This window comes from Erpetoichthys calabaricus, chromosome 14 (assembly GCF_900747795.2).
Source record: "Erpetoichthys calabaricus chromosome 14, fErpCal1.3, whole genome shotgun sequence".
Taxonomy (NCBI): Eukaryota; Metazoa; Chordata; class Cladistia; order Polypteriformes; family Polypteridae; genus Erpetoichthys; species Erpetoichthys calabaricus.
In genome coordinates this window covers 12,013,379-12,038,939 of record NC_041407.2, presented here as the reverse complement: position 1 = coordinate 12,038,939, position 25,561 = coordinate 12,013,379, and the positions used below count along the sequence as shown (strand labels likewise).

The 25,561-nt window shown below is 36.3% G+C and overlaps 1 protein-coding gene and 1 long non-coding RNA gene across 2 annotated transcripts in view; one reads left to right on the top strand and one right to left on the bottom strand.

Annotated features, from left to right (window-relative positions):
- Positions 1-6,270, bottom strand: part of timp2a (TIMP metallopeptidase inhibitor 2a) — a 54,049-nt gene extending 47,779 nt beyond the window's left edge. Inside the window, exon 1 of the mRNA XM_028820005.2 lies at positions 5,777-6,270. Coding sequence (XP_028675838.1) covers positions 5,777-5,903 — 127 coding nt within the window. The 5' untranslated portion in view covers positions 5,904-6,270. The remainder of the gene's footprint in view (positions 1-5,776) is intronic.
- A 153-nt stretch (positions 6,271-6,423) lies between these two features.
- The window catches only part of LOC127525848 (uncharacterized), a 73,088-nt gene continuing 53,950 nt past the window's right edge, over positions 6,424-25,561 (top strand). The window contains exon 1 of the long non-coding RNA XR_007933421.1: positions 6,424-6,539. This is a non-coding gene — a long non-coding RNA (uncharacterized LOC127525848). The remainder of the gene's footprint in view (positions 6,540-25,561) is intronic.

Below are 25,561 nucleotides of genomic sequence, written 5' to 3'. Positions count from 1 at the left end.
CACAAATAATTTGAGTACATATTCAATCAAAAATTATTAACGAATATGAAGATGTATAACTAATAATTTGGGGAGAAATGTCATGTAAAACATTGTTCAGGGGCAACTGGACGACAGACAACTCAGCAAAAAGACAACTTGGTGACATCCTTTACTAGTTAGGTAATAGGTTCAAAGAGATTTTTAATGATATTTAAATGACAACGTAGGGTGTCGGAAAATCCACAGAATCACCTGCTTTATGACACTCCCAATACTTTAAGAGTAAAGATATTCCTTAATCCGTACTTGCAGGTCACCTTTTGTATTCTAAATAACGTTAATCATACGATTATAATCAATATAATTTATATAAAGGATTAGCAGTTTTGGTTGCAGAAGATAATGTAAGATAGAGTTTGCTCCATCTTCAGAATAAAGTTCGTTTGTCAATTATATAAATTTGTTTTCAACATTTTAAATCACGTTGTCATTTAAATATAATTAAAAAATCTCTTTGAACCTAACTATTACCTAACTGGTAAAGGATGTCGCCAAGTTGTATTTCGCCAAGTTGTTTCTTCACCAAATTGTCTTTTCCCCGGGTTGTCTTTTTGCCGATTTGTCTTTTCGCCGAGTTGACTGTCACCCAGTTGCCACAGAACCGTAAAAAATTGTATTTATAAATCTATTTTTGAACGAACAGATTTTATGCTTGACGGAAAAATGAAAAAAGAAAACATTTAATCAACTCTGCTTAGAAACACTCCCAACTTTTGTAATGCAGTAAAAGTAGTCATTATTATTGCACTATCACCCACACACAGAGCATTTGTGATCAAAAGGAATCAATTCAGGTTAAATGCAACAATAAAAATGCAGTTATACAGCTACACATTTATCAACAACAGAAACAAATGCTTTCCAAATACTGCTGTGTGAAAACAGCTTTTATAAAAAACTGTGCATGAGCTCTCATTATGCAATTAGCCCATTTAATTAAATGAATGTTTAGCCCACCATACAGCTAAATGGTAATACAAAGAGAATGGTTTAACAATGTATTACTAAACAGTAAACTGCAACAAAAAAAAAAAAGATAAAAATATCAGGATTTGTATACATGAGCACATCTTCTGTAAGGTAATATTTAATGATACATGACACATTTTCTTCTACTTTGTATTAGAAAATGCAATCAGCAAACAAAAAAATCATTTGAATCTTATCACTGAGATGAATATAACAATACAAAGAAAAAATGAACTATGTGTCAATTTTCTGAATCTGTTCATTACAATATTGAGTCTTACTTGGGCAGAGCAGGACTAAGCTGAAAGCAGTAGCCAACACTTCATGGGACAGTACTTCATCACATGGCACATTCAAAGAGAGACAACCACAATCAGGCCAATTTGGAGCTGCCAATCTGTCTACCCAGAATTTCATTAAGTTAAGGGAGGAAACTGGAGTACCTAGCAAAAATTCATACAAACTAGTGAGAACGTGGAAAGCAAACACAGACATTGTCTGGTCTGGAATCCAATGGAGAAATGAGGTAGCAGTTCTAATAAGTGCAGTATTGTGCCATTCATATGCAAAAATATATAAAAGTTTTTTTTAATTTTATTTTGATTAGCACTTGTTCCACATGTAAAGATGTATTGGTACGAATATTGAGGGTTCACAGGGGGTAATTATAATTATTAGGTCTGGTGAAAAAATAGATCTCCGTATGGTATGTGAAGGAAGATGGAGATAATAACACCTTTGTTATCCAGAAATGGGAACTACCAGTATAATTCTGGGACAGTCAAGACCCAAATGAAATAAAAATGGTTTTATTATTACTGTTGTCATGCCTCACTGGGATACTGTGAGAGGACACCAAGTTTGGCCTTCCACAGTATAACTCTGTGGTGAGGGTATGCAGGAGCACCAGGTTGCCAATAGTGTGAGTCCTGTCAAGACAGGTCTATGACTATGGGTAGTTTCTTGGGAACTTGGAAGTACTGAGGAGTAGTTATGGTAAAGTGAAAGTGGGTCTGGGTTTAAAAGTCCCCTTCCGGCCAGAGAGCCTTAGAGCTTGGAGTTGGGAGACAGCAGTAAACTAGGGTTCAACTGGTAGGAAGATGGAAACCAAGAGCAGGAGAAGGAGTGTGTTTTTGGAAGGTGAATGGGATAAGTGGACCAGACAGCCAACACATTAGTCAGGTTGTTGTTTTATCTTAATTCTCATTTTTCCTATACCCTGATGTAATATTCTTTCTTTGTTAGTATGACCCTTTTGTTAATACTTTGATCACCTGTGTTATTGTTCAAGCTCAGGATCACCTCTTGAACACGCAACCAAAATGTATTGAAATTCATCCATCCATCCATTTTCCAACCTGCTATATCCTAACTACAGAGTCACGGGGGTCTGCTGGAGCCAATCCCAGCCAACACAGGGCACAAGGCAGGAACCAATCCCAGGCAGGGTGCCAACCAACCGCATGTATTGAAGTTATTAAGCTTTAGTGTGAATTGTATATGGCCCTTTTGTGGTTTTGATAAATACGCGCTCCCAAAAAGGCCTTTACCTTTAAAACTCAATACAAAATAATAAAATGTAAAGAGTAAAAATATGGTAGCAAAAGTAATCTCAGAGTATTGAGGTCTTAAAGATACTTTTTAACTACAAGAAAACATTAATTTTCATAAGGAGTTAAAAATGGGAAAAAAACAGCAAACTGTTGTTTAAATTTGATAAAGAACTCTGCACTAACTTCAAAGTGAAAACAGAAAGAGGAAAATATGTGATCATCAATGGGTATGAAAATAGTTTATAGTTTACTTTTTTATTCAAGGTTAGTAAACACCTACATACACATACACTCAGAAAACCTAAATCTAATTTTTAAATAACCACAGGGACAACATGACTTATAAGAAGGAACTCCTTAATAAACTATATTCAAAAATAATTGTAGCAATAAGTATAGTACCGTGTTCTATTTGTCCACTTCAAAGGAACTGTGTAAAATAACTTATTTAGACTTTACAGTTAAATTAGTCTGTTGAGAATAGATAGCAATAAATCAGCATACATCTCCAGGAGCACACCAAGCCTAGCAAACACTTTCAAAGAAATTCAATGGAACAAGGAGAATGTAGTGACTTTTTGTTATTAACAACATAAAACAAAACGCCATTCAGTGACATCAAAATGCTAAAATATACTGAGTGCACTTTTTTACTAAAATGTTCCTGTAGATTTCAAGTCATACTGCTAGATATACCTATTTATAATATGAAGAGTTTGCACTGTCAAGTCTGTAACAGGAAACTGGATACTCTCTTGGACAGGACCTTTAACCTAACATAGGTCCGTGCAAAATCCATCCATCCATTTTCCAACCCGCTGAATCCAAACACAGGGTCACGGGTGTCTGCTGGAGCCAATCCCAGCCAACACAGGGCGCAAGGCAGGGAACCAATCCCGGGCAGGGCGCCAACCCACCGCAGGACACACACACACATACCCACACACCAGGGCCAATTTAGAATCACCAATCGACCTACCCTGCATGTCTTTGGACTATGGGAGGAAACCGGAGTACCCAGAGGAAACCCACGCAGACACGGGGAGAACATGCAAACTCCACGCAGGGAGGACCTGGGAAGCGAACCCAGGTCTCCTAATTGCGAGGCAGCAGCGCTACCACTGCGCCACTGTGCCGCCCTCCGTGCAAAATGTTCTTTGAAAATAATACTTCTATTAACTATACTTACTGTACATTCTACATACAAATCACACAATAAATGTACTCATAGAGGAAAACACTAAATACACATACAGGAGAATATAAACCCTTTTGATAAGGAAACTGAAAATGAATATGCTGGGACAAAAGGCTCATTAATTAGTAAAACCTATGCTTGAACTCTCATGCAATTTGATTCGTTGAACATATTAAGTGTGTTAAGGCCTCTCTAAATGAACTAAATATACTCATCCCCCCCTAAACTAATGAACAGTTAAGACACTACACATCTAAACAGCAATGGTTAAACAACAATTCAGGTACTAACATTAAACAGAAAATTTCTATAATAAAAAGGTAAGATGCTAAATTTGTATATTAAATTCATAAGGCAATACAAAAAATGAACTAAAGTTACGGAAAAATTACACCAAACTCTACTAATAAGAAACTATTTACTTCAACTATTGCTGCTTTGTTTTACTTTATACCAAGGTTTAGATAGATAGATAGATAGATAGATAGATAGATAGATAGATAGATAGATAGATAGATAGATAGATAGATAGATAGATAGATAGATAGATAGATATTGGGGGAAATTTGGCTTCTTATGGAAGGCTTGTTAAATAAATATTATAATATTGTAACAAACACCAATCCACTATCAAATACACACCAGAATGACTAAGACCGAAAAAAGGGAAATTTGGGATCTACACAAACAATTTTACATAATCTGAAATTTTAAAATCTTTACATAGAATATATAACTAATAAATGTTACTTGAAAACGTATTTTTGTCACATTATAATAATGAGTAAAATACTTGATTTGATTAAAAATAAACAAAATGACATCGTCCTAAAATCTTTACATAGAATATATAACTAATAAATGTTACTTGAAAACGTATTTTTGTCACATTATAATAAAAGAGTAAAATACTTGATTTGATTAAAAATAAACAAAATGACATCGTCCTAAATATTTCAGGGCAAATGCAGGAGTAATCTGGCATGTACAAATTCATCTTCTCTAAGAAAAAAAAAATATTTTTTTGTATGACCGACAACAAACTACCTAAGAGTGGTCTGTATCTCCCGATTGACGGTCTTCACTCTCTCTGGAGTATTGTTTGTCGTCTCATTTATCTTACTAATTAACAAATCGTTGGGTAAAATCAAATGATACAATTGTTTTCTTACTCTTTAAAGAGAGATAAATGTAAAGGTGCAGTTTATATTGTTATTTTATAATTTATCTATTGGAAGCATTACTGGGGAGATAATGACATTGTTGATAAATAGGTTATTGCGTCTGCGTACTGTGACATGAGTTATATTAACTTGGGGTAAAAATAATGTTAACTAGCTGAAAATAAAAACTGATTTTCTGCGCTGAAATAATGTTTTTGGTATTCTTTAGACAACAGTAAAAATCTTGTAGCTGAATTACGATGTTGTGAGAAATTATATATTCTTGGCAGGTATAACATTTGATTGGTTAAGGTAATAAAACTGACACACTATTTTTTACCCATACCATCTTTGTATAAACATAAACATAAACGCATTAACTGGCAAAATCTCCGGATTATTCCTAAAAAGTGCAGTGATAAAAAGTGTTCCTAAAAGCGATTATGTAGACATCAAGAGGTTGTTTTCTGTGAACCAGTTTATTCCTGCAAGACGACATCAATAACGTCATCCAGAATAAAGTCAAATACCCGCAAGGGGCATCAGTTCATTCCTCCAAAAATTTCGCGTCAAAACAGTTGGCACATAATGGCCACTGAAATATCCACTTGAGGAAGCTGTCTGATCGACTGTACACATTCAAAACCAACCGCAGTTGATAACGTGAAGACCATAATAATAATAACAACTTTAGTTGACACCCTTTCAAATAACGGTTCATGCGGTATGCTAGCAAAGACATTACGCGGATCAACTAGGCAGTGTCGGTAAAAAGCACAGGCTTAACCTGTTTAAACACACTATGCGCACATATATAAAGAAAAATTTTTTTTAAATGCATTATTTCTTACCTACATCTGCATTGCAAAAAGCCTGCTGCGGGTGAATCGGGGAGCAACTGCAAGCCTCGGCTCTCTCCTCCACGCGCCACACCAGCAGAACGAAAAGCGCGGAGTAGAAACTCGCCGCGCGACTCATGTCTTCTCCTTTGCACTTCAACTCACAGACGCGGTCTCACGGGTTTATTTCTCGCTGTTTTAATGAGCAGCTTTTCAGCCAAGAGCTTTAGGTTAAGGAGGGCGTAGTGCTGGCACACCGTTAATAAACAGAAGTGCGTGTGGCGCAGAGGAAACCCAACGAACCTGTCGACCTGCGATTGGCAACAAGCGGAGCGCGGTGTCGCAACTTCGTACTTTTTCGAGTTAAGTTCGGGTGTGCGTGAAGAAAAAGGGCAGTTCCTTTCAAGAAAATTCTGCGCAGAAATGCCCACCGTAAGGCTGGGAGAAGGAGGAGGAGAAGAAATGGTGGGGGGAGCAAAAAATTCACAACTAGGACACTTTGCGCTGATACGCTTCCTGCCTCGCTGCCTTCTATGGCTCTGTTTTCTTCTTTTCGCTGAGATCAGCCGCGTTTGATCAAGTAGCCCCGCCCCTCTAGGATACCGCCCAACTGAGAGGCTGGCGCGCGCGCGTGAACGCGGTTAACTCTGCCACAACGGTGTCGACGTCCTTATCCGCGACGCTGGGCTTTATGAGATGTGCCCATCATCTTTGAAGCTGCTGTACTCTACCGCTTTTACTTTGCAGAAACGTTACCATTTACAATTACTTGTACGTAAGTGTTACGCCAATTCTTTATTAAAGTGAATAGTATTAACGGCATTACAAGCGTTCATATAATTTGCCAAAGCAAGGGTCAAGTGCCATCGGAGGCACTGCAACGAAGATCTAACAAGCCATGTACACCTTTTTACCACTACGTAGCATACTCAAATCCACTTAGTCCAACTGAAGGTCATGAGTGGGCTGACAACATCAGGCTCCATTCCAGTATGGTGCAGCAGCCCATCACAGGGCCCACTGTGAGCCTTCACCCACATAGAGCCAATTAACAGCTGCCAAATAACCTAACAAACACACCTTAGGGGGGTTGTCAGCAGATATGGAGTACCTGAGAAAATATCTGAATTGACATGGATAGAATGCAATTTTTTTTTTTTTGCTTTAAGGGTCAAGGAGACACAACCCCAACAGAATTGATCCTTTTTTAGTTTAAGCAAACAGAGATTAACAGAGGACATGATTTAAGTGTTTAAAATGATTAATGAGATTAGCACAGTAGATCCCAGTTGTTACTTTAAAACAAATTCTGCAATGGGGACATAGTTGGAAACTTGTTAAGGGCAGATTTGCATAAATGTTAGAAAGTTTTTCTTCACAAAAAGGGCCATTAGACACATGGAATAAATTTACCAAGCAGTGTGGTGGAGAGCAGGACTTTAGGGACCTTTCTGAATTTGATATTACTTGGGATATTCTAGGTGAATAGGATTTACACGTTTGTTGGCTGAATGGCTTGTTTTGGTCACACATTTTTTTACTATTCTACTCCATCCATCTTCCAAACCTATCTTATCCTGAGTGAGTTTGTGGGGAAGCTATCCAAGCAAGCACAGCGTACAAGGCTGGAACCATCTCTGGACAGGATGAACACACATGCATGAACACACATGCATACAGTAGAGTCAATTTAGGATTGCCGGACCCCCTGATCTGCATGTCTGAGCACTGTGGGAGGAAACCAGAGCACTAACAAGACATTCATGTGGACACAGAAAATGTACGAACTCCATGCCGGGAAGACCCAGGATGTAAACACCAGCCTCCTTTCTGCAAGGCAGCAGCACTACCACTGCGCCGTTATGCCACACTAATGTTCTGTTGTTATGCAAATCAAGTAATAAGCTTTCCTCAATAATTTAACTTAATGTTAAAATGTTTATAACAACTTCAGTCTTGTCTTGTGTGAGTTTTGGCAGTTTCTGACTGCAGGATTAGGCAACTAGTAGGCATGAACAGATGGCCTCTAACAGGTCACCTTGTTCCTAGGTGAACAACATGGATCCTGTCCCTCACTGTCCTGTCACTTATATGAGCATCATATCAACCGGCTGTTTTTGTAGCAGTATAGGTGGCAGATCTGAAATTATCTCTCAAATGATCTGGCTGATATGTCAGGGCTGCTTTGCTGTGGTCACTGTAGAATGACTAGATCTTGGATGGGTCATCTGTCCTACCAGTCTGCTGAAACCTTGTCTGTAATTGGGGAACCATAGTACATCTTAATTGTGTCTTAAACAGGGCTGTCTTAACGTATGGGCACAATGGGCACTGGCCGAGGGCCCACAATGTTTCTGATGCCTATGAATGTTTCTGTTTTGCTACTTTGTCTGGGGGCCAAAGATACTGGTAAGATGGCCCTGAGTGTCTAGCAATACTGTTGTATGACATCCCTCCCTGCAGCATACCAGTGGCCCTGTACTTTGCTTCTCATGAAGTTCGAGGCATTCTGGAATGTGCAGAAAAATGACTGTGGCCTTTGTCTGGCTGTGATCTAAGGCCTTAAAGATGACCTGATCAGGCTTTGTTCTACATAGGGTAGAAATTTACTAGGGTAGAAGTTTACCTAAAAAGATTTGATATGTTTGACAAACTGCAGTCCCTCACTGCATAAGTTTGATTTCTGGTCATAGGATCTATAACAAATTTGTATCTTTTTTTATAAACATACACAACTGTAATGCAAGTTTTCTTATTCCAGGAATTGCTGCATTTTTTCCATCAGTACATATAAACGTATACTCTCCAAGGGATATATCAGTGCCAGTGTGTGTTTGCAAAACAAAAAATAAGTATTGATTATTCACTCTGCAGAATAAAAAAGAAAGTATGAACTACAACATTTCAATTTAGTAAAAACATTCTTTTTCGTTGTCCACTTTCACATTACACATTCTTAAAGAAGGGCAGCACGGTGGCACAGTGGTAGCGCTGCTGCCTTGTAGTAAGGAGACCTGGGTTCGCTTCCTGGGTCCTCCCTGCGTGAAGTTTGCATGTTCTCCCCGTGTCAGTCCAAAGACATGCAGGTTAGGTGCATTGGCGTTCCTAAATTGTCCCTAGTGTGTGCTTGGTGTGTGTGTGTTTGTCCATCCTGAGGTGGGCTGGTGCTCTGCCCGGGATTTGTTTCTGCCTTGTGCCCTGTGTTGGCTGGGATTGGCTCCAGCAGACCCCCATGACCCTGTGTTAGGATATAGCGGGTTGGATAATGACTGACTGACATTCTTAATGACATTACAGTGTTGTATATTAAGGAGTTCTCCAGAAACATACAAAAATGGCTTTATTTTCAGAGTTCATTTTTCTCTTTCCAGGAATATTTAGAATATAGGAATACAAATTTCATGCTTTTCTGTATGTGTGTAAGATTACGTACTAGTTTAAGTACTACTGATATGCACTTTTTTTGTGATCAGCTTTTTATTAAATACAGATAAAGACAAAATGACAGGAGATCAACCATAAACAATCACACAGTAAAAAAAGAATGCAACCCTCCCTCTCCTACCCTCACCCAGCCTGATATGCACTGTTTAAAATTGTCCTTTATGTGTGTACAGTATAATCTGATTGACAGTGTTGTCTGTAATTTAATTATAAAATGAATTGAACACATTTCTTCTAGTAAGTGTCAGAAATGGAGAGTCGTAGAATTTCACATGTAATTAATTTACTGTTAGATACTTCCATGCTTCTATTCATGTTCCTAAATTCTTATACAGGGCAGGATCTCATGGCAGCTGGAGCCTATCCCAGCAGTCATTAGGCACAAGGCAGCCACAACAGCTGGACATGGCAATGTAAAATATTTTTAAGACTGAAATTTAATTTGTATTGTAATTAATTTAGCAAAATTGAAGTTAGATAATGGGAGGTACATGCCATGTCTTCTTCATATTGGCTACCTGCTGGCTTTGAATTGCCAGACCTTGTGTGAGTCTGCTTCCTGGGCTTGAAGAATGTGCCCTTTACACAGGAGGCCTCAATTTGTATAGTGGTACTTAGTATTCATTTACTTTTGTGATTTGTGTGGTTAAGGTCATAACCTGTACAGTCAGTCTGATAATTAATATGCAAATCTTATTATGGTGTTTGTGTATATATAGTCTGATGTTATATTTAATGCATGAGGTCTATGAATGTCTATGTCTCCTCCATTCACTGTCCTTTGTTTGTATTATACTATTGTTATAAGTTTGTGGGAGACAAGCAAAAAAGAACCACATTGTGCTATGTACACATGAAATCTAAACTTGAACTTGGACTTAAAAATGCTGAGAGGGAGAAAGAAAAATGTCTGATGTTGTGTTGACTAATTTCTAAGGCATGGAACTTTAAACCACAAAATTACAGTTTCATCCCCTACCTGTCACTCATTTTGTGACCCTGAGCAAGTCTCATAACCTTCCTGATGTTTATATTTGTTCTTTGAAGTTTTACTGCTGCTCCCCAAAACAAATCTTTTTTTGTCTATGTAAATACAAGACTGGAGAGCATGGTAGGCCATACACAGCTACTATTATCCTCGGTAAGTTCTGCCATGATGGATTTTATCTGGTAGTATAACTTTTTTTATCTTATGATAATGTGAGTCTTGTTCTGGTTTAGTTTAAAAAGTGCCCTCTTGTGCTGTTTGCTCTGAGGTACATTATTTCTAATTGAACCTTGACTCCTTCACCTTGTACAGTTCAATTATAAAGTGACTGACTAACAATTCAAGTTATTTTGTACTTGTCATGCTAATTGCCGTTAAAGGTGGTGTAATAATTTGTTGTAAAATTTGCTACTGTATATACATTTCTTCATTATAAATTATAATGATTACAATATGTGTTGTGAAAGCAAGCCTGCATGTCAGAGGATTTCAGAGCCAAGGTTACTGCCTAAACAGAAAAGGATAGGGGCTAGTCCCAACATGATAAAAAGGGAGAACCACACAGGCACTGACAGAGAAATCTGAAGTGGCAGGAGTGACATCTTAACAGATATGAAAGTCAGTAGGAGGCAGTACTTGGTTTTTTACCAGGAAAGCACATTTAACAATGAAAACGAGGAGCTCAGTACAAGGAAGGCAAAGTCCCTGATACGTCAGAGCATTGATGTTTTTAAGTTTGTTGATTTTTTTTAATTATAGGATAATCCATCCATCCATCCATTTTCCAACCCGTTGAATCCGAACACAGGGTCACAGGGGTCTGCTGGAGCCAATCCCAGCCAACACAGGGCACAAGGCAGGAACCAATCCTGGGCAGGGTGCCAACCCACCGCAGATTATAGGATAATGTATACACAATATCTTCTGATATCATCTTTTTTGTTATTTTAGTGGTAAAGGAATGCACAGATGAAATTGGCGTAATTGCAGGTATTTATAGAAGAAGCAGTGGAGTCTGTTATTTTGTTAGAAATGAGAAATTAACAATCAGGTTAAATTTAGTATGTTGTGTTGGCATTAATTTACAGTCCTGCTCATTGAATGCATTCCCTATAGCAGGGGTGCCCAACTCCAATTCTGGAGGGCTACAGGTATTCATTCTAACCATTTACTTGATTAGTGACCAGTTTTTGACTGCTAATTAACTTCATTTAATTGATTTGCTATTTAAGACTCAGACCCTTTAAATCAGAGTGTCATCAGCAAAGTCAGCCCTGGAGAGCCATAGTTGCTCCATTTTTTTGTTCTTCAAGAGAAGTCATTTATTGCTGATGAAGCACTTATTGCTTAAGTGACATTTTTCTCTTTCATGTTAGTTGTCTCGCTTGTTAAGATTTTGAACCCTTAATTTCTTACTTTAGCCTCAAACAGCTGCATTCACAGTTTTTAATTGCTTCTTATTAGCAAAAAGATACAAATCACAAAGGAAGCAGCAATTCTCCATTGAGCTTTTTTCATTTTACACCTGTGTGTATTCATTTTGCACTGTTTAGTTTAAAAAAGTACTCGGACACTGAAAATAAAGTGAAGAACTGAAAGTAACTCATACATTTTTTAGGGGTCGGATAATTAGGAACATATCATTAGAAAGGAAAAAAAATGTCTGATTTAAGAATGACTTGACATTGCACAGTTTAAACTCTAACAAGTCACGATATTAAATAAGATCTGTTATTGGCATGGATTGCTTTCTAATTAATTAAACCTGCTGCCACTGCGGCCCACCAGGACTGATTTTGCCCAAATTGTCCACGGCGGTTGCCTGAGAAACCTGGACCTTAATGGTCTCTTTGGAGCTCATGGGTGCAAAAACATCAAATGCCACTAGATGGAGCTCTAGCAGAATGTCTTAGTTGCAAACAATTGTTGCCCGCACTCTGCAAGTGATTCTGGGTTTTACCCAGAGACGAGATTATTGCTGCATGAAATCAGAGGAATAATTACAGTAAAGTCAGGAAGAGAGATGTGTGAAAGCCCATTTGGCAGAAGCAAAATACGCCACAGGTTTTTTAGGTGAGAGAGCACCACGATTCCCGACATGCAGGACGTGTGATGACTGAAACAGTTTTGTTTAATCCATCACTGCGTTTTTTTTTTCCTTTAATAATTTTATGGTATTTTTCGCATTGTTCCAGATGTGAAAGAATTTTTTTTGGGGGGGCACACCTTTATCCTGATGTTTTCAATTGGTATAGACAAAAGCGGGCTGCTTACATTTGAGTTAAAATGCTGTAGGTGAATACTTAGTATATGGTAGGTAGCAACCTCGGATCTAGAATGATGTGCTCGCATAGAAAGTCAAATAAGCAATAACTATTACGTACATTATCACCTAACAGAATTATTTGTTTGTGATTTTTTTCAGAGTTGGAGTAACAAACTGGTGATGACAGTGTTATTTAGATAGACTTGTAGAAAAGGGTATAAAGCAAACAACATTAGGAAAATGCATGAAGTATATTTATGAGTAGCATAAAATGGATTTATCTGATTGAAATCATCTTCAGATAATGCAGATGACATTACTGGTTCTATGAAGTTCCAGATTATTTAGCTGAGCTTTATAAAATGTGCGGCGTACGGTGGTGGTACTTGCAATGAAAAAGTACCGTAAAGATAAGAGGGAAAGTCAATAATTATTTGTACTTTTGTGATCATTTGTTTGGATTGAATAAACAGGTTTCTCAGCACTCATATGGAAACGTATGTTTATGGCCTCAGTAGTCAAGTTTCAACCTTGGTTGGTCAGTTTCTTTTATTGTTTTCTAGAAGTAAACATGGCTGCCCTGCTCTTCATTTATACCAATGAAGAGCAGGGATCAGTGATTATTAGTTTTTCATAGCTTGAATGTGTACTAGGAACTGAAATTCACAAAATACTTTCAGTACAATATAATTCTGGATTTAAGCTTCTGGTACAGTCAGCCTGTTGTCTCTTTCATAGAGTCAGACCAAACAAAATTATTACAAAAGTGTGGATAGTTATTGATCTTTTATTTTGATTCATCCTTTCAGGGTAGTATCTTTGCTTTAATGTCAGTTTCTTTGTAAAGCTTAATTATATGGTATTTTGCTGTGATGCATGGTCACTCTGCTGCTTATTCGTGTCCATTGATTTGTTTTACTAAACTCTAATTACTGCTCTAGGGCCTCAGACCCACCTTTCACTCTTTCATATCCTTAGAAAATCACTGATAGGGTACTTTGTACTCCTAGATTTACAACCCTGGGCAATGCCTTCATTAAATTTTTAGGTTTCCTGGTCTTTACTCAACCACCTCAATACCTTGCCATTGTGGTGTCACACTTCACATATTTATTTTAAAGGTGTACATAGTGTTTGTGTGTTGGCATTCAATTTAAACTCTTTCAATCAATTTTACTTATGAATTCTATGTGGGCCAGTAGTATAGTGCTATGGTTAAAGTACTGGGTTTTCATTCACAAGCTTGCTGTTTCAGTTTTCGCTTCTGCCTCACTATTTGACCCTGAGTAAACCTGCCTGTGCTCTAGTTGTTAAAAATACTGCATGTGTTTCTGATGTCATTCTGAAATTGTAATTTGCCTTGGATAAAGGAAGGTGTCAGCCTAATGTATCCTAAATAACAATAACATTTATTTCTAGAGCACATTTTCATTCAAAAAATGTAGCTCAAAGTGCTTTACAAGATGTCAAAGAAATAGGCAAAGAAAACCAAGTTAAAATTCGATATGAATAATAATAGTATGCAATAATGCACATGTACATAAGAGAGATATATAATTAAGAGAAGTAAAAAGTTGAATTGTTTTTTTCAAGTCTTTAAATGAGAGTCCAATGATCTGGTCAGCTGGCTGCGGTGGACAGAATAAAAAGTAAAAACTCCAGGTAAGCTGGAAAAAAAAATCTGTAGGGGTTCCAAGGCCAGAACCCCACCCAGCCTACGCTTCACATTCTAACCTAACAAAAATGGTCTTACATTTTTTTTCTTTTTAAAGTTGTTGTTGTAGAGGATTCAGTGCAGTGGGTCTCGTAAGCAGGTTGGGGAAAAGCTCTGTAATTCAAACATTCAAACACGGCGATAATTATATATGCGTTCACATATTATTTGATCCAAGCTGCACATTTATAATTATTTCTTTTTTCCACAAAAAAACCTAATTTGATGTATTTCAAGTGAAACGTGTCAAATGTGGTACATTTTCAATGCAAAAGCTGCTAAGCCATTTTTATCAGGTTAGTTAGTGCCTCTAAGTTGGTTCAGTATGAGAGAGTGTCCTGTTTTAGGCAACTGTTTCATCCAGACAATGTTCTTGCATTTCTATCCATAAGAATTTAATCAAATAAGTATCAAAATGTGTTATTTCTTCACTCTGTTTCCTGTCATTTATTATTAGCACCTCGTTTAGTTTCCTGTCTTTTATTATTAGCGTTTACATGATCATCAGGTCATTGTTCTAAATATATAAGAATTCAAAACATTCAAGGGCAGGTGAAGCCTATTGAAGAGCTATATATACTAATGAAGTCTAGAGGTTTTTTATAAGATAGTGGACTAAATAATATGCAGCACTAAAAAGTGTATCCTACTGTTACAAAATTGTATGTGTATATTATTTCAGGAGGAGGCTGCAGTTTCTTTGTCTTTATATTTTTTTTGTTCAGTCCAGTTCACCTGAACTAATGGTAACTAAAGGGTAAGTGAGTTCTTTTAAAACAACCCATGCCGTACCTATCTATTATACTGTACTTGTGATCAGTGATGGAATGTACAGATAATGTGAAAACCTGATCAGTCTTGAGGTATTTTCTGTGCTTTGAGCAACAGCCAGCTCAAGGCAGTCAGCATTATGGCAGAGCATGGAGCAGGCATGAGTAATTACATCACCAATAAGTCAAATGATCCAGTCACCCTCCTGTGATTCAAGCTGACTTTATTTTCTTTGGAGGAAGAACACTGCTAATTCTTGTTTTTTCCTTCAATAAAAAGAATGATTAAATGCTTTTGGTATTTCTCTGTTTTCCTCCCCACCTCAAGCCAAATGTTCTCAAATTTCTCTGCCCCTACTATTCTAAAGAAAACGTGGCCATGTATTTTCAGTTGAGATGTTAACTATTAAGCATTTTGCAAATAAAGAAGGCCCTTATTATTTCAGGTCAACAAAAAAAAAAAAATTAAAAGGTACTATGTTTAATTCACCAAAAAGTGACTTTTTAGAATCACATTTATAGTTTATGTTAAGTATTCTCTGTAAATTGAAAAAAATATTCCTCAGTTTTCCAAACTTACTTTCTCCACCAAAGCTTCATTTGGGAATTGAGGCGTAGTCTGCCAAAATCAGACATAATGCAGAATTCAACATTTGATTTAATGCACTCACTCCCTTACACCAGGCCATTGTAAATCCACCAATCAAGTTAATCTGAATATACTGTAATTAGAAAGTGTATGGAAACTGAAGTATCCCAACTCTCTTGAACCCCGATCCTTGTAGCTGTAAGATAACAAAGCAATTCAGTGTGGATTAGTGGTGGTGGATGATGGTTTCTGGGCGGAAGCTTGAATGATGAATACTAATCCAGTTGAAGTTGGTTCATGCATTTCATTCAGTACTGTTGTGAAATTTTTTGTCCCCCATAAGAAATCTGATATATCATTTAGTCCATCAGGCTTGTTTGTTTAGCTAACAATGAAGCTGTCCAACATCTCATCAGGATACATCTTGAATGTTGTGTAGGTTTCTGCTTCAATTTCATGTCTTGGTAGTTTGTTCCAGAGTCCCACAATTCTTTGAGTATAAAGGTGCTTCCTGGCTTCGGTCCTAAATGCTCATCCCCTTAGTTTCCACTAGTGTCCTCAAGTACGTGATTAACCTCTAAGGTGGGAGAATTCTACTGGATCTTACTTTATCAAAGTCTTTGAGAATTTTGAAGACCTGGATTAGGTCCCCACACAGCCTCCTCTCCTGGTTTATTTTCTCACAGTCTCTCACAATACAACATATTCACAAGTCCTAATGCATGTGGTTACTCTTTTCTGCACAACTTCAAATTCTCATATGTCTTTCTTGCAGCATGGTGACAAGAACTGCACGCAATACTTCAATAGTCTAAGCAAAATGTCCCTTAATTCATATTGAGTAGTTTTTACAATATGACCTAACATTTTATTTACCTTATTTACCATTACCTTATTTATTCTTTTTAATAGGTGCTACACATTGCGTAGATGGTGAAAATGTTGTGTCAACATAAAGTCTTAAATCCTTTTCAGAGATCTCTTCCTGTAGGGCATTGTGTCTCATCTTGTATTTGTAATTGATGTTCCTTTTGCCCATGTGCAGCACTTCTCTATATTCAACTGCATGTTCCAAGTGTTCACCAACGTCTGAAGCTTTTATAAGTCCTCTTGGTGTTTGTCATTCCTAGAATTTTAGTGCCATTGGTGAATTTCGTAAGTTTATTAATTATACCAAAATCTTTGTCATTAATATAAATCAGAAATAATATCACTACCAGGACAGACCCCTGAGGATCTGATGACCTTGCCTGATGTGGAGCATTTTCCTCTTATCTGTACTTTTGGTCTCCTACCAGTTAACCTACTTGAGATCAAGTTTTGCAGGTTACTTCTGATGCCTACAGCTTCTAAATTCAAAATTAATCTATGATGTGAGACTGTATCAAATGATTTTTTGGAAGTATCAGTAAATGATGTCATATTGTTTTTACATTTATCATTTGTTGCATTTGCTTGTTCTTAAAAAAAATCAAAAAGATTGGTTTGGCAGGATTTTCCTCTTATTAAACCCATGCTGATATATTGTTGTACTTTTCTACATTATTTCTTATTATAATTTCCAACTTTTTGCATGGTACAGAAGTAAAACTTACTGTAATTACCACATACATTTTATCTCCCTTTTTGAAGACTGGAGTCGCATTTGTGACTTTTCAGTCCTCAGGTACTTCTTTTTCAACTAACTGCTCAAATGTAACTAATAAGGGTTTATAGATGACATCTTTCACTTGTTTCATTACAACTGGTAAAATCCCTTTGTGGATTGCTTGAGGCACACCTGAGTCTTCTATTGTAAAATATATGAACTCTAAGCTTGTTTTTACTTCTGCATGGGGCATTCAATTACACAAAAAAAAAAAAAAAGTTAAAAAGTTACTGGAGAGCAGTGGCAACCAGTCACGGTTGTTCCTCTAGTATTGAATCACTTATGGACATTCATAATTTATCCACTCCTGAAGAACTGGTCTCACACTATAACACTGGACTTAATGGTATTCTTAAGTCTGTCGCTCCATTAAAAACTAGATCTGTTTCTTTCTCCTTTTCTGCTCCCTGGTTCACGCCTGAACTTCGGCTTTTGAAAGCCAAAGGCCGGCAACTTGAACGGTTATATAAAAAAACTGGACTCTGTTCACAAAGAGATGTACAAAAGCCATATATACTTTATTACAAGGACTGTATTGCCCAAACTAAATCTAACTGTTATACTCACATTATTTCTTCCAATGAAGGCAACACCAAGTCATTGTTTTCACTACTTAACAATTTCACACAACCCCCAGATTCTTTACCTTCTCACCTTTACTCAACTGAATTTTGCAATTCCCTTATGTCCGTTTTTAATGAAAAAATCTAGAAGATTCATTAGTCTCTCTGTATGGATTCCTCCAGTACTTCATTTGAATTTCACCCACCAACTCACTCATTTTCCTCTTTTCAGCTTCCTACTTTCTCAGAAATCTCAGATCTTGTCTGTAAGTCTAAGCCATCCACCTGTCAACTGGACCCCCTCCTTACAGTTCTGGTCAAAGCCTGCCTCCCCTCTCTGGTCCCTCTTATTTCTGCTATAATCCACTCTTTTCTCACTACTGGTACTGTTCCTTCATCTTTTAAAACTGCTGCAATAACCCCAATACTGAAAAAACCTGGTGCCGATCCAACTAATTTCAGTAATTTTTGTCCTATTTCTAATCTACCCTTCATTTCCAAAATTCTTGAAAAGATAGTGGCTATTCAACTTTATTCTCATTTATCTCAAAATAATCTGTATGAACAGTTCCAGTCTGGTTTTCGTCCCCTCTGCAGTACAGAAACGGCACTAATAAAAATTACTAATGACCTCCTTATGGCAGCTGATTCTGGTTTAATTACTATTCTCTTCCTCCTGAGTGCAGCCTTTGACACTATTTGTCACACTGCTCTTCTCAATAGATTATCTTTGATTGGCATTACCCACACTCCATTAGATTGGATCAGATCCTACCTATCAGGCCACACTCAGTTTGTTCAGCTTAAAAGTTTCACATCCCAACCCACCGCTGTTACTTCAGGTGTGCACCAAGGCTCTGTCCTGAGACCCCTCCTTTTCATTATATACCTCCTTCCCCTTGGTAATATCTTTCATAAATATAACATTAGCTTCCAATGTTATGCTGATGACACCCAGCTCTATCTCACTAGCAAACCTACTGCTTCCTTTCCACCCTCCTCACTTATTGATTGCATAGCAGAAATCAAATCCTGTTTTTCTTCAAATTTTCTTAAATTAAATAGTGACAAAACTGAGGTTCTCCTCATTGGTACAAAATCAACATTATCCAAAACTGATCATTTTTCATTTGTTATTGATAATTCCTCTGTCTCCCCTTCCCCACAGGTTAAGAGTCTGGGTGTCATCCTTGACAGCACTTTATCCTTTCAGTCCCACATCAATAACATCTCCCAGTCTGCATATTTCCACTTGCGTAACATTAATCGTATTCGCCCCTCCTTCACTCCCCACACCACTGCTATCCTTGTTCATAGCCTTGTCACTTCTCGTCTGGATTATTGCAATTCCCTTTTCTTTGGTCTTTCTCACAAATCTCTTTATAAGCTTCAACTGGTCCAGAATTTAGCTGTCAGCATCATTACTAGAAACCCCTCTATTCACCATATCACTCCTGTTTTGCAGCAGCTTCATTGGCTTCCAGTTCAGTTCTGAATTCAATTCAAAATTCTCCTACTAACTTTTAAGGCTATCCACAACCTTGCCCCTCCATATCTGTCTGACCTCCTCCATGTTGCCATTCCCTCCCGTACCCTTAGATCCTCTTCCTCCATCCACTTGACTGTCCCCTTTGTCTGTCTTAGCACTATGGGGAGCACAGCATTCAGTTGCTCTGCTCCCCAGCTTTGGAACTCACTACCATCTGAGCTTAGAAATATTGAATCATTTTCACTTTTCAAATCTAAACTTAAAACTCATTTGTTTAAGACTGATATTTCTCTTTGATTACAATTGCTCTGTCTGATTTTAACTTTTGTATTTAACTTTTGTTTATAATCTGTGTTTTGTCTATTGTTCGGTGTCCTTGAGTGTTTAGAAAGGTGCCTACAAATAAAAAAAATGTATTATTATTATTATTAATTAGTTTCTTCTTCATTTACAAATACTTTGGTTAATTATTTATTTAGTTCATTTGCTATTTCCTTGTCACTTTAAGTGATTTCTGCATAATAGAAATGCTGCATTAAGAACGAGTGGACTGTTAGGGTGAACAGCTAACCTGTTTTAATCAATCAAATTTTATTTTATGTAGCATTTTCCTGTCACATATTAGTTTACTAAAGAAACAAAATTGTGCAAGATGACACTGTAGCTTACAAAGAGATTTCAAATAAAAAATATATAAAAATACTAAAACTCTAGGAAATGTGGGCAGTAGAAGCAAATAAAGAACAATACATTAAATCTATTGACTGCAATAATTAACAGGCCTTACAATAATGTCAACTTCTTTATAGTAGTATAGGTGCAAGGCCTTAATTATTGAATAATTAAATAATAGAATAGTACATTTAAAATTCAGGGGAGAGAACATTTTTTGAAGCAATTTCAGTTATAAGATTGATTGGGCCTCTTCGATACACACAGTGAAATACAACCTATCAGTAAAAGTTGAAAGGTTCACTGAGAGCTCTGTTTTGGGCATTTTAGGATAGCTAAAAGCATGATTTTGAACAGTTTTGATGTCCCACAGGCCTTTATCTGGTAAGAAAAAACCAACAGTAATTCTGTCTGCTTGAATTCTGTTCTTTGAGTTAGCAGCAGAATAAAAATGATTCTGTATTGGACAGGAAGTCAGCACAGTGCAGTCAGTTAAGGAGTTTTGTGGTTCTTGAATTTAACCCAGTTAGGAATCTGGCAGCAGTATTTTGAATCACTTGAAATCTACTAATACTTTATATGAATCCATTCCCCCAAGAGGGTAATGAAGGCATAAAAGAGTAATTGAAGAGCTCAATTCCAAAATCAGCTAAGTACAAAAGATACATTTTGGAGATAAACAGGAAAATCTGGGTCCGTAAGCAGATTTTGAAACTAAATCCCTAAAACTATAGCGCTACACTGTTGCAATTAGCAGGTTTTGAAGCTCAAACATATTTTTGGCGCATGACCAACTGCATGAAAAGTCACAATCGCGTGTTCATTAAATTTTACCAAAAGGTGTAATTAGCAGATTTTGGAACTCACATCTTCAGTTGTATATCTGAAATGCAGAACTAAGAAAACTCTCTGATCATGTCAATTCATCTATAAATTTCCTTTTTAAATGGTTGGGGGCGGGGGGTATGGCAACTACCATATCCTGGCAGCAACAAATGAACCAAATCATGTGGCATCAGGATGACATGGCAACATTTTTCCATGTTTTCTAAATAGTTAAATAAACCTATGAAATGCAAGCTTCTGAATAATGTCACGTATGGCTCCAGCGCTGACAAATTACACAGGGAAAACTTTGAAAGATTTTAGATTTAATGAAAAAGATTTAAGGTTTCAGGAGTGAGGTGAACATTTCACAACGAGCATGCAACTTTTTCATATTTATTCTGTTTGATAAATTAAGTATACCAGTGACTACATTTCAATAATGAAAAGTAGACCAAACTCTGAACATTTCTAGAAACTGTTACAAAGAAGCTGAAGTGACCTGGATTAATTGGAAGATGACTATTGGAAAATACCAATTTTCCTTCACATTTTCCTTACCATCCAGCACAAATGAGTGAAACGTTTTTGGATAGTGACACAGATGGCTTTTTATGATTAAATTATAATGATTAAGCTGCACCATCCTTTTGTGTTTATTTAAGCTCACTACATAGACAACTGGATTTTATTTGAAGGAGCTTTCATTTATTTGGCAAATGTATGCCTATCCACAGTAATTGTTTACTAACGATTCAGTTGTAAACACAATATTCTGTTGGCATCTAAATAGTAGGAAGATGTAGGCTGACGTAAGGTCACAGTAATACCAGACATTCTGTCTCCAGTGTTGATGGTAATTTCTAAGTGTAGGCTGATGCCTTATTTGTGCACTTATTTGTGTGTATTAGCAGAATATATCATAAATTAAGAAGAAAATAAATAATTAAAAATTGTGTAAAATATTTATAGAGCTCTTTTCCCATTCTGAAAATTTATATGCACATACATACATATATCTGTAGTCAGACATGTGAGTATAGGGTATGCCTTACAGGTGTGGAATCTGTTAAAAATACAGGAACAATTTAAATGTAACACCTATATTGTCCAGATATCTGTTTGCCCTAGAGTGGAGAAGGACTTATCCAAAGGACACTGACATCACTTCTGCCCATCATTCAACCTTTCCTGAATCTGACTCCATAAAAAACAGGTTGACCACCATTGTTGTTATCAGTTGTGACCAGGAGCTCAACAGGGACAGAAGTCTCTAAGTCAAGCTGACATTTTTACATTGTAAATGACATCATTTAGAGCTGTATTTATTTTTTTGATCCCATTTAATGTCCTGTTGACAAAATTGACTTTGGGAAAATTTTGGTGCCCCTGTTCTTTTTCTTCTTGTCCTTGTTTGCAGTGCATCTTTTAAAATTAATTTATTCCTTTACTGAATATTCAATATAATAGCAATCAAATAGAAGCACCATGTGAGCCAAAATGGAGACTGAAACAGTAGCCTTGTGTTTAAAGTTCAATGTCCCAGCCCATATACCACATTTCCTACACCCTTTCCCGCAAACTTTTTTTCATAAATGTTTTGTCATCAGGGTTGGGTACCCTTTCTTGCATTTTTTAAAGGATTATTCATAGTTGGTTGTTCTTCTTTCACATGTCAACATCTTATTTCAGTGAAGAAGTCAGTTGTCTTCAAGAAATTCATCCCTTTCTAAGTTGTCCACCACCTTCTTCATAAGGTGACTAAACCTACTGTTAGTCTGAAAGATGCAATATCTCTCCAAAAGAGGAACAAACATTACAGTAAAACATACAATAAATATATGTTTTTGCATAGAAGCATTATGTGAATCAAAAATAGAGACTGAAACAGCAGCCTTGTGTTTAAAGTTCAATGTGGCAGCTCATATACCACATTTCCTGCACCTTGACTAATATTTGTGGCAACTTTTCATGAATGTTTTGTCATCAGGGTTGGGTACTCTTTCATTTTTTTAAGGATTATTCATAGAGTTTCTTGCTCTTCTTTCACAGGTTAATGTTCACTTTCAGTGAAGAGGGTAGCTATCTTCAAAGAATTCATCCCTCTCTAAGGCTTCCATCACTTTCTTGACAAGGTGACTAAAGTTACTTTTATTACATCTTTCATACTGACTGCCTCTCCAAAAGAGGAGCACACATGTTTTTACTGTAAAACATACTTCATACACACATTTTAATGACTGGCTGGTTACACAGTCTAATAAAAGAGAGGCTTAAGTAGGGTGATATTTGATTTCATAAATTAAATAGTCTTTTTCAAAAAAAGAAACTATGTGGGTGTCTGGTGGTTGTTAAAATCTCCTTAAGAGATCTGCTATTTTATAAAAATATGCAAAACACTATTAAACACCCCCAAAATTGTTGATATGAATGCCTTAAAGTTAGAGGTAAACAGCACAACATTTGCTAAATAAATAGCAAATCACACTGCCCACCATTCATCATTACATAAGGCAGCAAACTGTATATTTAACCAAAAGTTAGAGATTTGATGTGATGACTGGCCTGACTTCAAGAATTTGAGTGTACTCTGGTACATGTATTTTTGTTTATTTATATGTATTTTGTTATTTATTTTTTTACCACTAACTCATCTATGCATGAATGCTGTTTATGTCAATGTTACAAACAAAAGATGTTACTACAGTATACTGGAAAATGCATATAACCATTAGTAATATATAAAGCATGTTAACTGAAATTTGTTATCTAAATAATATATTTTCAATATAAACTGTTGGAAGTAAATTTTTATTCTATATTTTCCAGTATTTTATGCTATAATTTCCAGTATATACCAGATTTCAGAATCTTGGTTTCAATAGGATATGTCATATAATAAGCGTTTTAGTTGTATTTAATATGCAAATAAATACTAAAAAATGTAATAATATTATTTTAAAATTATGTACCTTTATAGAGAGGAAAAAAAAAAAAAAAGTTGATCAGCATGGTCAAACAGTCTTTAATGTTGCTTCATCTTATATCGTGTCCTGGGATTAAATCCCTAGCCTGAGTTGAGTTTGCTTGATCTCTATGTGTCTACAAGAGTTTTTCTCCAGGTATATCTGCTCTCCTTCCACACCCTCGAAGATATACAGGTCGGACTCAGTTAGCTGATGGTTCACAATTGGCGCAAATGTGGTTGTGTGCATAACAGCATAATCTGTGGGATTGGCACCCTGTCCATGGTCTTTTTCTATCCTGTGCTCTGTGCTGCAGGGATAAGCTCCAGCCCTTGCAACCATGAACTTAACTTAGCAATATGAGCATGTGTGTGCATAGATATTTGTAATATGTATAATAAAAAGGTAATGTTTTGCTTCTAACAATACATAGCTGATCTACAAGCAGTAGAGTGTGTCCTTCCACTAAAGGGTATACATTATTCAGAAAGAAAAATGGAATTGAACCTCATGTTAAAGAGAGAGAAAATGATGTGAGTATCTCTGGGTCTTCAAAATAGTCAAAGGCACAAATAAAGCTATCCAACAGAATAACATACTATACTTCAGGTTAACACAGGGAAAGTGAAAAGGATAACCTCAGGAAGCATTTCTTCAGACTAAAGTTACTGGAAATTTGAAACAAACAAGTTATACTAAATTATTTCCCAAATAGCTGTTTAAAAAAAGATAATGGAAGAATTCAGCTAGTATTTATTCAAATGAAGTTTGTATTGAATTGCAAAATCCCTTATAAAGTATTACAAATAATTTGTTCATTACACATGGCATTATATTTGCTAGATATCATTGTATTTTGCTTAGTAGAAGCATATTTTTTTGTATGTTTGTAATAGCTAAATATTTTTTTTTTTTAGATTTTTGGTTACTATACCTTCAGTTACGTTTTGTTCTGTTCTTGCAGAAATACACTCAAATATCACTGTTGCTAGCAAATGTTAAATATGTCTACCTAGTGTATATTTGTTTTGAGAATAATTTTTTTTATATCATTTCCCAACAGAGTAATGACTGAAAAGAATAAACATTTTGCTTAGGGTTTTCTTTTCTTGAAGTGCTTAAAGGTACTATTTTGTTTCACACATGTAATGAATATTACATATAGTGTAGAGGGGTTAATGATGACACCCCAGAAGTACTCATATCCCAAATCTGAAAACACTGTAATGTATGACACATTGATCATAATGTCTCATCCTGCCTTCTGTTGTTTAATTCAGCCCAATATTTCTTTTTAAAATAATTCAGCTATAGCTGTTTGAGCTAACTATATAATATGCTTGATAGATAGATAGATAGCAATTTATTGCCACATGAACAATCTTTCCATCCACCAATTCTTTGAATATGCTTGTGCTAGCAGCATCTGGTACAAACTACATGAACAATTCAGTAATAATTGTTTTTTTTTTGTGTAGAGTACTAAAATACAGATCTGACATTGTACTTTGTACAGTTTTTATCAAGCTCAACTATATAATACTATAGACTGTTAGTGAAATGTGCCAATAGATGCAGACATATTTATGCAGAATAACATAAGATTTACAGTTAGTTACCCAACAGCTGAGTACAGCAGTGGTGCAGAAAGAAGTATATCATAAATAATAACTTATTATACCTTTTCACAGATGGAGTTTGGCAGGCAGTAACGCAACTGAGTTTCAATTCTGTCAGCACAAAAAACCAAGACTGTGTAGTTGTTGTGGGCTAAGGAACACAAATACTAGACATGGGAGAAATAGAAAAACATTCCTTGGTGTGATGAATCCTGGCTACTGCTGATGTGTGCTGATGGAAGGG